At 41.4% G+C, this 13,191-nt stretch overlaps 2 protein-coding genes across 5 annotated transcripts; both read left to right on the forward strand.

The window, feature by feature from the left end:
* LOC114547266 (sex comb on midleg-like protein 4) lies at positions 1 to 2,847 on the forward strand. 2 transcript variants are annotated; one of them, XM_028566534.1, is made up of 8 exons: positions 1 to 165; positions 525 to 761; positions 1,179 to 1,308; positions 1,473 to 1,673; positions 1,843 to 2,004; positions 2,091 to 2,315; positions 2,414 to 2,562; positions 2,700 to 2,847. In XM_028566534.1, exons 2-8 carry the CDS (start codon positions 531 to 533, stop codon positions 2,823 to 2,825), a joined length of 1,224 nt encoding a protein of 407 aa, XP_028422335.1. In that variant the 5' UTR covers positions 1 to 165; positions 525 to 530; the 3' UTR covers positions 2,826 to 2,847. The 2 variants fall into 2 exon arrangements, with proteins under 2 accessions (XP_028422335.1, XP_028422336.1); XM_028566535.1 differs by lacking the exon at positions 1 to 165 and having other exon boundaries at positions 322 to 761.
* A 3,577-nt stretch (positions 2,848 to 6,424) lies between these two features.
* On the forward strand, positions 6,425 to 10,465 carry vsnl1b (visinin-like 1b). 3 transcript variants are annotated; one of them, XM_028565946.1, is made up of 4 exons: positions 6,425 to 6,723; positions 8,881 to 9,047; positions 9,170 to 9,385; positions 10,268 to 10,465. In XM_028565946.1, the coding sequence occupies exons 2-4, from the start codon at positions 8,886 to 8,888 to the stop codon at positions 10,463 to 10,465; spliced, it is 576 nt and encodes a 191-aa protein (XP_028421747.1). In that variant the 5' UTR covers positions 6,425 to 6,723; positions 8,881 to 8,885. The 3 variants fall into 3 exon arrangements, with proteins under 3 accessions (XP_028421747.1, XP_028421748.1, XP_028421750.1); XM_028565947.1 differs by lacking the exon at positions 6,425 to 6,723 and adding an exon at positions 6,938 to 7,076; XM_028565949.1 differs by lacking the exon at positions 6,425 to 6,723 and adding an exon at positions 7,837 to 7,893.
* Positions 10,466 to 13,191: the final 2,726 nt, after the last annotated feature.

The raw sequence follows: 13,191 nt of genomic DNA on the forward strand, positions 1-13,191 counted from the left end.
CGAGCAGCAGCAGTAGTGTATTAACCAAAAAGAGGACAAGGAAAAAGCAAGAGCAAGATGGCTTTCCCTTCATTGTTAGGGATTTAGCTTTATAATCACCTTTAGGCTTCTGGGATATAAGACAAAAGGGCTTGGCTCTTGGGCTTTCACAATAGAAGACAGCAGGTAATATATACCCCCTCTCTCTCCCTCTCTCGGGTTATATTAGTATGTTATCGGTGCTGTTTCCTCCACAGCTCATGCATGGCTGCTCTTTGTGTGGTTTGCTTATTATGGTGCTCTGCTAAATGCTGCTCCTCTCACCGCATTGCTCAGCTGAGTATTCTGCAGTCTCGTAGTATTTGGATGTTGCTGATGTTCACCTCTGCCAAGCCATTGTGCTTCCCCTGTGTCTGCTCTACAAAGATGCTAATGATGCCCTCTAATATGTAGTTGCTGAGTTAGAAGGATTCATGTGCAGGTAAAGTGCATGTTTCTGTGCATTTCTATAGCTTGAGCTCAATGGTTGTTTCCTTTGTCTCCAGCTCCAAATGAGTGTACCTGCAGCGACGGCTCAGAAATCAGACGGCAACAACAGTGAAATGCAATCAGCTGCAGTAGCTCCCTCCTTCATCCCCAGCCAGTCGGGGAAGATACCGGGCAGGAAGAGAGGGAGACCCCCGCTCCGCAATGTCGCCAAGATGGATTTTCCAAACCGCTACCCCGAGTCGCTCCCTCCACTCAAAGTGCCAAAGAAGAGGGGGAGAAAGCCGGGCTTCAAGGTCAGCCACATGAGGGGGAAACTGGGGGGAAAAGCTGTGGTGTGTGTGTGTGTGTGTGTGTGTGTGGATGCAGTGTGTTTAAAAATGCATATGTACACAGAAAGACACAGACACACCGGCTCCATGCCCTTCACATTTTGTGGGACCCAAGTGTAACAGAGAGAGACTAAACATCTGCTGTAGTCTAATGCCATGGAAGTCTGTTTATGTCCAAAGGGGAAGTCATTATTGTAAAAATGTGTTTTTTTTTAACCCATAAAAACGGGCAGAATTCATCATCTGCAGCATAAAAACTGCAGTTCAGACAGATTTGGTCGCCTGATTACTCCACCATCCCCCCCCTCCCTGCACGATTTAGTTAATTAATAATATGCCTGAAATAAACAAAGAAATGCACAAACTTTTTTTCTTCTGCAGCTCAAACCCAGAATGGTGATGACACCATTGGCAATCTCTCCACCCAGCAGCACCCCTGAGCCCGATATGAGCTCCATTCCTCAGGATGCCGCCACCATCCCCCACTCTGCCACGCCCCAGGTGCTTACAGGTAGGACATAAAACACTCTAAACCCCAACGTAAGAAGCATTAATGCCGTTTTTGTCTTAATCCAGTCCCGATCTGCTTTAAAGACACGTAAAGATAACCAAGGTATCTCTTCTCCATCACTTCTTCACCCACAACTGTCTCCACCTGTGTTTTCCCTGCATCAGTCTGTATCTACATCAACAAGCAGGCCAACACAGGCCCCAACCTGGACAGGAAGAAGATCCAGCAGCTCCCTGATCACTTCGGACCCGACAGGCCCTCTGTGGTGCTGCAGCAGGCCGTCCAAGGCTGCATCGACAGCGCCTTCCTGCAGAAAACAGTGTTCACGCTCCTCACACAAGGCTACGGGGGAGAAAAAATATCAGGTGTTGTACAAAGACCTCCCTCAGGTGCTGCTATCTATTTGTTCAATATCTTTTTTTTCACTTGAGGTGGCACTGAGTAGAAAACATGCATTAGTAAAGGTTTAACGACCTCATTTGTACGTCTAAAACTGTGATGACGACTCAAGTGGTCCTGTTTTCGCTCTTCCAGCCACATTCGATGGGAAGCAGCACCTTCTCAGCCTCCCCGTAGTGAACAGCATCGACTATGTGCTCCGTTTTCTGAAGAAGCTCTGCCGCAGCTTGCACTGTGAAAACCTCTTCAGTGATCAGCCCATTACCCAGCACAGTGGTGGCTCCTACCAGTCAGATGGTACTACTTAAATCTGTCTCATAGAAGCTGTGATGCTGATATAGATACGTTCTTTGAGCTAATTCTGATTCTCTTCTCGTCTTCAGCTGAAACATCTATGGCCGACGACTACCATTTAGACCAGTCCGATGGCAAACGCTACTCCGTGGACCCCGGCGATTCTGCTTTCAGCTCCATAAGCTCGTCCTACTCGCCAAAGACCTCCTACGGCTTCCGTTCGTCGCAGCAGTTCTCCAACGGCTCGGCCTCCATGAGCATGTGCAGGCAGTCGTCTACCAGCCCGAACACGTTCCCAGAGAGCAACAGGACAGGTTAGAAGACATGGAAAGACAAAACAGAGATTACTTTGTTGTTTATTTCTCGAAAGGTGAGAAAGTAAAAGCTCCTTTTCTTTTCGTTGTTCTTCCAGGAGGTTATAATGCATCTCCAGAGTCCCAGGAGTCCAAGGCTCCACCCAATAAAGACCCATCCACCTGGTCTGTGGAAGATGTTGTCTGGTTCATCAGGGATGCAGACCCCCACGCTCTCGGCCCTCATGCAGACGTCTTTAGGAAACATGTATGTTTGTTTTCCTTTGTGTTCTTGACAGACTGACTTCTTTCTATTGCTGATTTAACAAACATCCAGTGGAAATCACCTTTTCTGGTCGCCTACTTCTTGCTGATTTGACACTAACTTCTGTCTTCTTCTTTCAGGAGATTGATGGAAACGCTTTGTTACTCCTAAAGAGCGACATGATCATGAAGTACCTTGGACTGAAGCTGGGGCCGGCCTTGAAGCTTTGCTACCACATCGACAAACTAAAGCAGACTAAGTTCTGAAAACCTTCTACGATATATTTCCACCTCCTTGAATCCAACAATACATTTGAGAAGGGACTCCAGGTCTGTGAGCCAATGGGAAGAGAGTAGGGCCTCAAGGCATGAGGTGCATCACTTCCTTTTCTGTCGTAAAAGTATAAAAGCAAACGGGCTGCCACGTTAATTTAACTACTTTAAGCTCAGAAAGAGATGGTAATGGTGACTTCTAAAATATACTATAAGTGAACTAATAATCCCAAAAAATGCCACACAAAGAGTGACATGTTTAAGTATTACTGCGCAGATATAACTTTATCTTCAGTTATATTCGAAGACATTTGTAACCAACATACGCATTTAAAAATTAGCAAGGTGAGAAAAGTAGGAGCAGAGTGAGGTCCAACTTAATGCTGACATTATAGGGTTAACATAAATGTTAACTTCTCCAACCTGCACTTTATGTAACTTCAAACAGGTTGTATTTTTAGATGATATATCATAGTATTTCTGTCCCAGCTAACACATTATAAAATATATTACCTACCTTATCACCAATAACTGAGTTTTTTGGCCATTTGGGAGAAGCAGAAAACAAGTTTTGAACACAACATTGACATATCACCTTTTATATTGATATGGCGAACTTGTTAAACAATAGTTGCTAATTTACACATCCAACAGGTAAGCAGCAACACTATCACTGATTTGGAATCATGTTTTTTGGCCACCTCACCTGAATGTAAATCGAATATCAACTCTCTTTTAGCTCTGTTTTGGTCTCCACCAACTCCTGAGGGAAATATCTGTCTCTTTAGCCCCTAAATGCCCCACTGTGTTCACCAGCTAGTCTCTAACTGTGTCTGTCTGCTGTTTGGTGCTGAAGGAACAGCTAAAGGAAGTGACAAATCTCATACCTGAAGCCCTACTCTTTTCCCATTGGTTCTCAGACATGGGGTACCCAGACGTGAGGTCCACAGTTGGACCCTCTTGGTACATTTTGCTGAAGATTTCCATGATGTCATGTAGTGATAATCACAAATTCACCCCTCTCTTACTAAACTGTCAGATTGTGGAATGCATCCTTCATACACATCTGTTTAAGGCCAATGTAAGATAAACGTTCTGTCTCACAAACCTTCATGAGCAGCACATCTGTCTGCTGCATGCAGATTTCTTTATATATATATATATATATATATATATATATATATTCATCATCTGACAAGAAACATATAACAGAAAACACTTCATACCTTAAGAAACTCTCACTTTGTCAAACCTCACTATAGGATCTCATGTTTACCAAGCTGAAATCTTATCTATAACTGAGAAATGGTGCATTAAGTACTACATTGCTTTTTGATTGAGAGATTTAGAAAATCATTTTGATACTATTTTTTCACATTACTGTGTCACAAAAAAGTAATGTTCCCATTGGATTTGTCATTCTTTTTTATTATAATTTTAATATAAAAAAACACTATAACCTAAACAAAACATAGCCTACATAGAAAGACAGTAGCTCTCTTGTTAGTATTTATAAAGAAAAATGAGAGCATTGTGAACGTGATATATTTATTTGTTTCAATATGCAAGATTGTTACATGCCAGTTATCTCTATAGGCTCTTCATGTATACTCATGAGAACTTTTTTTTTTTTTTTTTTTAATTAATGTGTTTATGTTTTTATCAAGCATCAGTGTTGATACGGAACCTGTCAAAACACACTAAATGTTACACTGAGAAAACCTAAATGGCCATGTAAATGGGTATATAATATAGTATTGCTTTTGTATACCACTTTTGGTGTACAGTATGCATCCTTTTTTTAATCAATTAACCTTTGTAAGTGAATGCTGCTGTAAAGATATTACATGTAAGCCATGCCTAGTGAGATCAAGCTAAGGTGTTTTATTTTGAAAATCACTATGAATAAGAGTTTTAGAGAACGCTGAGTGGATCAGTACTCTATGCTGGTGCTAAAAGTTATCTATGTATTTAACTACTTGCTTTTGTGTTTGTGAGATGTAAAGGAAATCATGTGTATATTGTACTGTATGTGAGCATTAAATTAAGAAATCAAGTAAGATTTGTGTGTATTTCTCCATTTTAGTGTCTATACAGTACAGTGTGATGGAAGTTATCTCTTGCTTTTAAAAATGTAAAAATGTATCAAGATTTGGATGTGGGTCCACACGTCTAAGAATTATTTTGGTTGGGAGCCTCTTCCGTGCTTCAACAAACATGATTTAACAAAGGTGACCTATATCTGTGGCTCCTGCAGAGTTCCTTATCGGGGCTCCTCATAAACCTGGAACAGATTAACTTCTTTACTGTTTTACCTGCTGTAGATTAGCATCACAAGTTTCACTAGTCAGCTCACATTATATAATTTAATTCTGGATATATTTACACCTAAAAAGAAACATTTAGAGAGCTGTGAACCAATGCAGATCTATGTAGAAGCCCTTGTGAAAATAGTTTGGGCTTGTGGCATGTATCATAATAATCAAGTGAAATGTATGGTACGAATATGGTATTATTGTCTGAATCAATATGCTTGGGAGCTACATCTCTGTGCACTGTGTACTTTTTTTCCCCCTAGAACATGTCCTGACCCCAGATTTGCTGTTATACATAAATTACTTTAGGAATATGTAACACATAGCTAAGCACAATATCAGCAGAAACAATCAAGGTGTTAAAGGAATAGTTTGACATTTTGGGGATCATTGCTTTCTTGACAAGTTAGATGAGAAGTTTGATACCGTTCTCATGTCTGTGAGGTAAATATGAAGCTAAAGTCTGCAGCAGGTTAACTTAGCTTAGCATAAAGACTAAAAGGGGGAACTGCTAGCCTGGCTCTGTCCAAAGGTAAGAAAATCCTCCTCAGCACCACTAAAGCTCACTCATTAACATGTTATATTTTCTTTGTTTAATCTCCACATAGCCAAAGTGTAAAAACAACAGGTGTGGTTTTATGGGGGAGTATGGGCCGGACTATTTCTTGTCCTTGAGCAGTTAGTTTCCGCTGGTTGCCTGGTAACTGCCTCCACCCAGAGTCAGTTTGTTTGAAAGCTCCTTGAGTAGGCTAAGTAGGCCTAATAAAGAGTTATAGAATAAGAGAGTTTATAGAATAAACCTTAAGGCCTTCACGCTGGCAAATCAAACGTAGGCTACAGATAATTGTATCATTAACTAGTAGCCTATAGCCTACAATGTGAAAAACAATTTTTTTCTAATAACAAATTGTAGGCCTACTTTTGGTGTGTGGTCAAAATCTTCTCAGGGGTGGGCGGTGGCTATAACTTGGACTCATGACTACCTGCACACACTGAACATGAGGCTTCTATGCGCCCCTGGTTGGTTGTCCAGTCTTGATTTGAGTAATTCAATTCCATTATTCTTCCTAAAAGCCACGTTTAATGACAATAGGACTACACTATTTCACCCTCGGGTTTAATTAATCTAATTCCTGATTAGTTACAGTGGATTAACCTATTTGATCAGGGGCCAAAACCCAAAATGTTTGTTTCCTGATGATGAAATTTCAGGCTGATCATCCTCATCACGATGAAGGATCCGGTTATAACTTGACAGGATCCAGCTGAACCCAACCGAGCAGCAGAACAACACTCAACTTATGATGAGGCTGTGATGCACACGAGTGACGCCGCGCTCTTGTAGTCGCATAACCACAGACTGGCGTGGGATCGGTCCCTGCTGCGCCTCATCTGGAATAACGTCGGGAAAATCCAGAATTTTCATTAGCGGGTGTTTTTTTTTTAAGGAAGCGAGCGGTGTTGAAATTAATCCCATTTGGGCAAACGTTTGCATCGGAAGGGGGGTTTTCTGTACTTTGCAGAAGCCAGAGCAGATTTGTTCCGATAGAGAATCACCAAATATAGGCTGTAATAAGGTAAGAAGTGATTGCTTACAGATGGACATGTCATGTGTTAGATTTTCCAGATTATAGATGCAGCGAGCGAATGCTTTGTGTCAATGTGTCACGCATTATTTTTCACATTTTCCTTTCTGTTTGACCGAATGTGGGATCGAGACGAGAGGGCTGGCACACGGGCACCTGCGCATCCCTTAAAATAAAGCCATTGCGGTTTGCCTGGAAACAACAACAAAAACAGAAATAGCCTAAAAACAGGGAGGGATTATTTGACGAATTAAGAAAATGTCATCCAGATTGGTGCAATTAATTGGTTTTTATACGCCTCTAATGTGTGACTCTGCGGTGGCACCGAGGGAGCTGTCTTGTGTGTGAGTGTGTGTGTGTTTTTTTGTTTTTTTTTTAAATAAGTCTATTTGGTTATGAAATTTGACATGTTTTTCGCCCCGATGCACATGGGAAGATGTCTTTATAGGAGCAGGATGGTGGGATCTAATGTGGAAATCCTCTCACTGCGTCGTTTCCATCGGAATGCAGCAGCGTCTCGCAGGAGGCGGTTAGCTGTAGGAATAGCATTAACTCAGATGTCATTGGCCAAAGCGTGAAATAAAACAGCATATATGTTGGCCTCTGTTTGGGCAGAACAAGCCCTTCATACCTGTGGCCTGTGCTATATATATATATATATATATGTGGCCGATGTTTGTTTAAAACGCCGCAGTTCCGTGATGGCGAGCCGTTTTCTCATCTTAACGCTCCGCGAAACAATTCGGTTTTGTCATCTTCCCTGTAAAAAATGTCAAGGTCATTCACTGCAGCCTAGTTTACAGATTCGACCCAAGATCCCTTCCTATATTACCAATCGTGCCTGTCATAAAGAGGATCTGTTATATGACAGGATTTGGTTATAGGACACGCAGCAGGGTGCACATTAAAGGCTGGGGTTTGCACTGATTTTGGCTGCAGCACCACATTTCTGTTGTTTGTTGTGGAAGGCCCGAGCCAATGCAGTGCTGTCTGTGGAGGAGCTGTCCATGCAGCCTGCTGCTGTCATGATGCTGCTGCTGCTGCTGCTGCAGAGACGTGGACCAAATGTTGGTCTCAAGTGATGGAGGTTCCCAATCAGAATCAGATTACTCCATTGATCCCCTGAGGGAAATTGTTCAGTTGCTCACAGTCAAATTTAAGGTAAAAAATAAGAGTAAGAAAAGAGCGAGTCAATGAGTGTATACAGTAGGCTAACATAAAGTAACATAGAGCTACAGTGCAAGAAATAAAAACGTTAAGTAGAAGTGAGGTTAGGTTAAAAAGGAAGATTAGGTGACAAAGGTTATGTTGCTGAAACAATGCATTGTACAAATGCCATTGTAGTGCATTGTGAACATAAATAAAGTACAGTGTCAACACAACGGCCGGACGGCCTGTGCTCTGACAAGCAAATATAATCTGATGTTTTAATTTGTTGAATTATGTATTGAGAACTGACGCATTCTTGGCCACTTTATGTCATTTGCTACATCATGAGTCAATAATTAATGGATCTGGGGCTTTTGTCAGGCTGCTCTGGTGTGGTTGCTCAAGTTGTCCTGATTGTTACGGACTGGAGGCCCTTCAGTGTGGATAATCCAGGCTGATTGGTCTGTGGATTGCCCACAACTGGCTTAAATACTATATTATATACAGACCATTTGATTATAAACCATATTTGCCACTGATCCAGATTACAGCCAGGAATACTGTGAGCTCCTGCATGCCGTCCTCACTCAGATCTCTGGATTTACTGCAGCTAGTGCCCCTCTACAGCCAAGCACAGGCTTTATTGTTGTTGTGAGATTATAGGACAGGGTTCGCAGTGGAAACTTGATAGCAGCGATCGAACATTTAATGAACTGCATCTGCTCTGACAGTAATGATCCAGGTCAGTGCTACGCGGGCCTGGCAGACTGGCACAAGCGGGTCGAGGGGGGACAGAAATAGAACAAGAGCACCAGGGAATATATTTGCTGCTACTCCACCCCCCCCCAAAAAAACCCCCACACATTTACTCTCTGTACTCATGTTTGAAGTGGAACTAAGAAAGGTAGTTTTCTATGCTGTGTGCTTCATTTTCATGTTTTCATACTGCCATCGCTCAGGCATAAATAAATGCATTATTCACGTGTTCTTGCACCACAGGAACCATGGGAAAGCAGAACAGCAAGCTGACTCCCGAGGTGATGGAGGATCTGGTGAAGAACACAGAGTTTAATGAACATGAGCTGAAGCAGTGGTACAAAGGCTTCCTGAAAGACTGCCCCACTGGCAGGCTGAATCTGGATGAGTTCCAGCAGCTTTATGTCAAGGTGCCTCTCTTTCTTTATCGGTCTCTCCATTTAATCACGCCATGGCAATTTTCCTATCATCAAACTGGTGCTTTTTAAAAGCCCTGGTTGAATTATTGAACACATCTCTCCCACATTTGCAGTTCTTCCCTTATGGCGATGCATCCAAATTTGCACAACACGCCTTCAGAACCTTTGATAAAAACGGAGACGGGACCATTGATTTCCGAGAGTTCATCTGCGCTCTGTCCATCACATCCCGTGGCAGCTTTGAGCAAAAACTCAACTGGGCCTTCAACATGTATGACCTGGATGGTGACGGAAAAATCACCAGAGTGGAGATGCTGGAGATAATCGAGGTAAGGGATTATTGAGTCATTAAGCCCTCGCTCAGCAGGGGACTGGCTCTGTTTTTGTTTTTGTTGTTGCTGTTATCAATCTCCTGCACACCTGCAATGCCTTGAGTACAGAAGCAGTCTGATAACGACACTAATGGAGTTCTATTGAATTGCACTGTGCCGTTTGTGGAGGCACAATCAGTATAGTGAATGTGATATGTCTCAGTGATATTGGAGAATATTAACAATTCCTGTAGAGATAAATGTGGTGTGTGTGCATCTACATCGTGTTTCTGGACCTTTTTTTGTCTGGCCTTATTTAACACCATTAATTATATAAAAGTGGTTACTGTTACTTTTTGTTTTCATACAATTGCATTATCCATGTTTAGGTTACATTGGTCATGTTCACATTCATACTTCTACCACTTTGAGTGGCAAAAGCTGGACGTGTCAACCGTTTATCCTTTACTTTTACCTAGGTAGACTGCATTTTCGTTACTTTTAGCTCACCGTTTCAACTTCTCTGCTCGCTAACTACTTTTCATGCACTCTTCATTGCAAGAAGCGGTGTTGCTATGTTACAACATGTTGATGGGCAGCTTACGTCATTGTAAATTTACGATAAGCATCCCACCAATTTGTAATCCTATTTTTCTTAACACAAATATGTGAAATATATATACATACATATACTTTTTAATCACAATTTTGTTTAGTTAATAAGTTGAGCTTTCTACGTACTTCTTGGCAACTGCAAAAAAAATACCTGCCATAGTACAAGTACCCCTGGTTGGGGGATCACTGATCTACATCATTATGAACAAAATGAACACATGTAGGCTTGACTGGATTACATAAGAACCAATCCTCTGCTAATTTCTCACTGCACCTCACCCGCAGGCCATCTACAAAATGGTGGGCACTGTGATCATGATGAAGATGAACGAGGACGGTTTGACACCACAGCAGAGGGTGGACAAGATCTTCGGCAAAATGGATAAGAACAACGACGACCAGATCTCGTTGGACGAGTTCAAAGAGGCGGCGAAGAGCGACCCGTCCATCGTGCTCCTGCTGCAGTGTGATATGCAGAAGTGAGCCCCCCCCCACCCCCCCCAACCCCCCACTCTGCTCGCTCCTCTCCCCCCTGTAATTCACACACTCTGGACAGCAGCACATGTTTTAATGTCTCATTAGATTCTCTGCCATTCCACAGGGAAAAAAAACAAAACAATGCCTGGACAATTTTTCAATGGACTCGCTTCTTGTGGTTGTATGCATGAGAATGTAAAATGCTGAATAATTTTGAACATAGCTATAAGATAGTCTATAAGATATCATACATTTCTATTTCAAAACATGCCAATGTGATTTGTGCACAGTAACCCTACACATTTTCATTCAACCTTAGCTTGTATATCAGTGGAGCACTGCATTCAATTATGTTCCTGCAGTATTTAAGATCCCCAGTGTTCACTGCTGCTACTACTGTACGCTTTACATAATAGTAACAAAACAATAATTCCTATGATAATTGTAACTGTCTCTACTATCCAGACTTGTTGAGCTCTTGGAGAATAGAGAGGCTCCTGTCTGTTCCAGATGGTTTCACACGATGGAACCAAGAAGAGTAGGTTCTTTGCATGCATATATTATGTGTTAAAAAAAATATATAATCTCTTACCTTTTGCATCTTCAGGTGGTTATAAAAGAGAAACCCTATTGAATTCATTTCATATTGTTGCATGGGATGTACAGTATGTGACTCATCAGACCATTAGTTCACCTCCAGTAATGTGGGAGCATGCTTCCCTCCATTTGATACACGTGTATGTGTGACACTTTTTGAAGGAGATTTGGATTGCAGTTGTGGGCTTATCTCAGAGGAAGAGCTTTCACATAAATGTTTCAGTGACTTCTGGGATGAGCAGAAATCTATTGATGGAGCAGCTTTCCTTTATGATTTTAATGTACTGCTGCCACTTAAAGGAAAGGCCAAAATTACAGCTGCCAGTAGGCACAGTGCTCATGCATTATTCCCCCACAATGATCCAAAATTGGCTTCTTTTTTAAGCTGCTTATTTGACTTAGACTTAAATAACTTAACTCAGTACATATCAAAATGTTTACAGAAAAGAACACTGCAAAAATGAGTACAGTCTTGGCTTTTGACCTTATTGCTGGGAGCTCACTCTCTGGTCCCAGGGACCTTGTGAGGGGAGAGGGGCTCCAATTCCAATGCAGCAGGAAAAAAAAAAAATAAGGGAGGAAAAATAGCCTCTTCTATGTTTACTGGACACACTGCATTCCTACTTATAAAACTTTTTTGTAAGGAGAAACTTTTTATTGAAAGGTCTCATCTACTAATGTATTCCGTTTGCAACAATCATTAAAGATGCAGGACTCTCAAGCGAGGCGCTTGGTAAATCTTTTGAAAGAGCGTTTCAGTGTGAGACGGCAACTGGATGACGATTTAGGTTAAAGTTATTGCGGAAATTCTCTTTCAACAGTTTTGCTTCCCCATTCCTAGGCTATGCAAGCATGGACTGAGTGTCTGCTTGTAGTCCACTTAAGTAGTGGAGGTTGCAAAAGCTTTTCACTGTCCAGTCTATAACATAACTGAAAAACCAACCCTCACATTTTTAAAGTCTATATTATTTATACATTTCAGTCCGGTCACTGTCAGATTCTTTGTCTCGTAAATGTTTATATCAAATATGGAAAAATCATAATACAAGTGACTGTATTCTTTTATACATGTGGCATGTGTTGCACCCAAAATTAATTCTGTAGTGATTAAAATGAATAAACCATCAACAGGCTTTTTCAAAAGACATGGTGTAGTAGGTGTAATTAATGGGAAAATTAAGACTTTCAGACTGTGTTAAATATAAATGTTGATGTGGATTAACGAATTGAGGGCATGGTATGGAATCAAATAAGGGTCACTATGAAAAGTTTTTTTTGTAGTAGTATTATTTTGTGCATCTGTAAAAAAGTACTATGTATGGAAAGTATGACCAATACAAAAGTGTTTAGATTATCCCGAATGTATTGTAACAATAGTTATGATTCTTCACAGCAGTAACAGTTAACTAATGCTATAAATGAGCGTTTATAACAAGGGAGAGAACTGGAGAGCACTAGTTTACATGGTTATGTCACAGGAGCCAAATATGATCAACTTTAAACAACTTCACAAACTGTTGTGGAATATTAACCCTGACAGGTTGAGTAGAGTCCTGGTCCAGTAAAAGTCTTCTCTGAGGTATAACAAAAATTAGCCTGACAAGCCAGACCCACATCAAGATGTTGGGTCTGGGAACTCACCATTGACGGAGGTCGATCCGAGGGGCGGGATAAACGGTTGTCTTTCAAATTCCCTCTGCCCGTAATAGGATAGCGTTACAACCAGGCAGAGCAACGAAGAAGGTAGCAAAGCCAGTTGATAGATTAAACTTTTGCCGTATCCGGTCGGCAAAACTCCGAACACATCTTCCTTTTTTAACTACGTTTACAAGCTGTCAATTTTCGGGTTATGGTCGGGTTAAGGTCACTATTTGGGTTTCTGAAACATTCGGAATAACCCGTTTACATGCGTGAGCAGAGAGAGTTACTCCTGTATACATGGAATTTGTAATCAATTGGCAATATCCCGATGTAAACGGCAACGCACGGTTAGCGTCTGGACGTACGGACAAACCCTGCTTCGCATAACTTTTCGGTCACCTTCTTATAAATCTCACTATCTCTGTACTTTCTGCCGTCAACAAAAGACATTATATTCATGGTTTTCACCGCACTAATAAAGAAATTGGTTTCCT

This window comes from Perca flavescens, chromosome 20, assembly GCF_004354835.1.
Source record: "Perca flavescens isolate YP-PL-M2 chromosome 20, PFLA_1.0, whole genome shotgun sequence".
Lineage (NCBI taxonomy): Eukaryota > Metazoa > Chordata > Actinopteri > Perciformes > Percidae > Perca > Perca flavescens.

What these genes read in the sequence shown, in the direction of transcription:
- LOC114547266 (XM_028566534.1), top strand. Translation starts at nt 531, where the DNA reads ATGAGTGTACCTGCAGCGACGGCTCAGAAATCAGACGGCAACAACAGT. An exon ending in CACGCCCCAGGTGCTTACAG is followed by an intron (nt 1,309 to 1,472) that starts GTAGGACATAAA and finishes TCCCTGCATCAG; the next exon opens with TCTGTATCTACATCAACAAG. An exon ending in CCCAGAGAGCAACAGGACAG is followed by an intron (nt 2,316 to 2,413) that starts GTTAGAAGACAT and finishes TTGTTCTTCCAG; the next exon opens with GAGGTTATAATGCATCTCCA.
- vsnl1b (XM_028565946.1), top strand. Translation starts at nt 8,886, where the DNA reads ATGGGAAAGCAGAACAGCAAGCTGACTCCCGAGGTGATGGAGGATCTG. An exon ending in TCCAGCAGCTTTATGTCAAG is followed by an intron (nt 9,048 to 9,169) that starts GTGCCTCTCTTT and finishes CCACATTTGCAG; the next exon opens with TTCTTCCCTTATGGCGATGC. An exon ending in AGATGCTGGAGATAATCGAG is followed by an intron (nt 9,386 to 10,267) that starts GTAAGGGATTAT and finishes CCTCACCCGCAG; the next exon opens with GCCATCTACAAAATGGTGGG.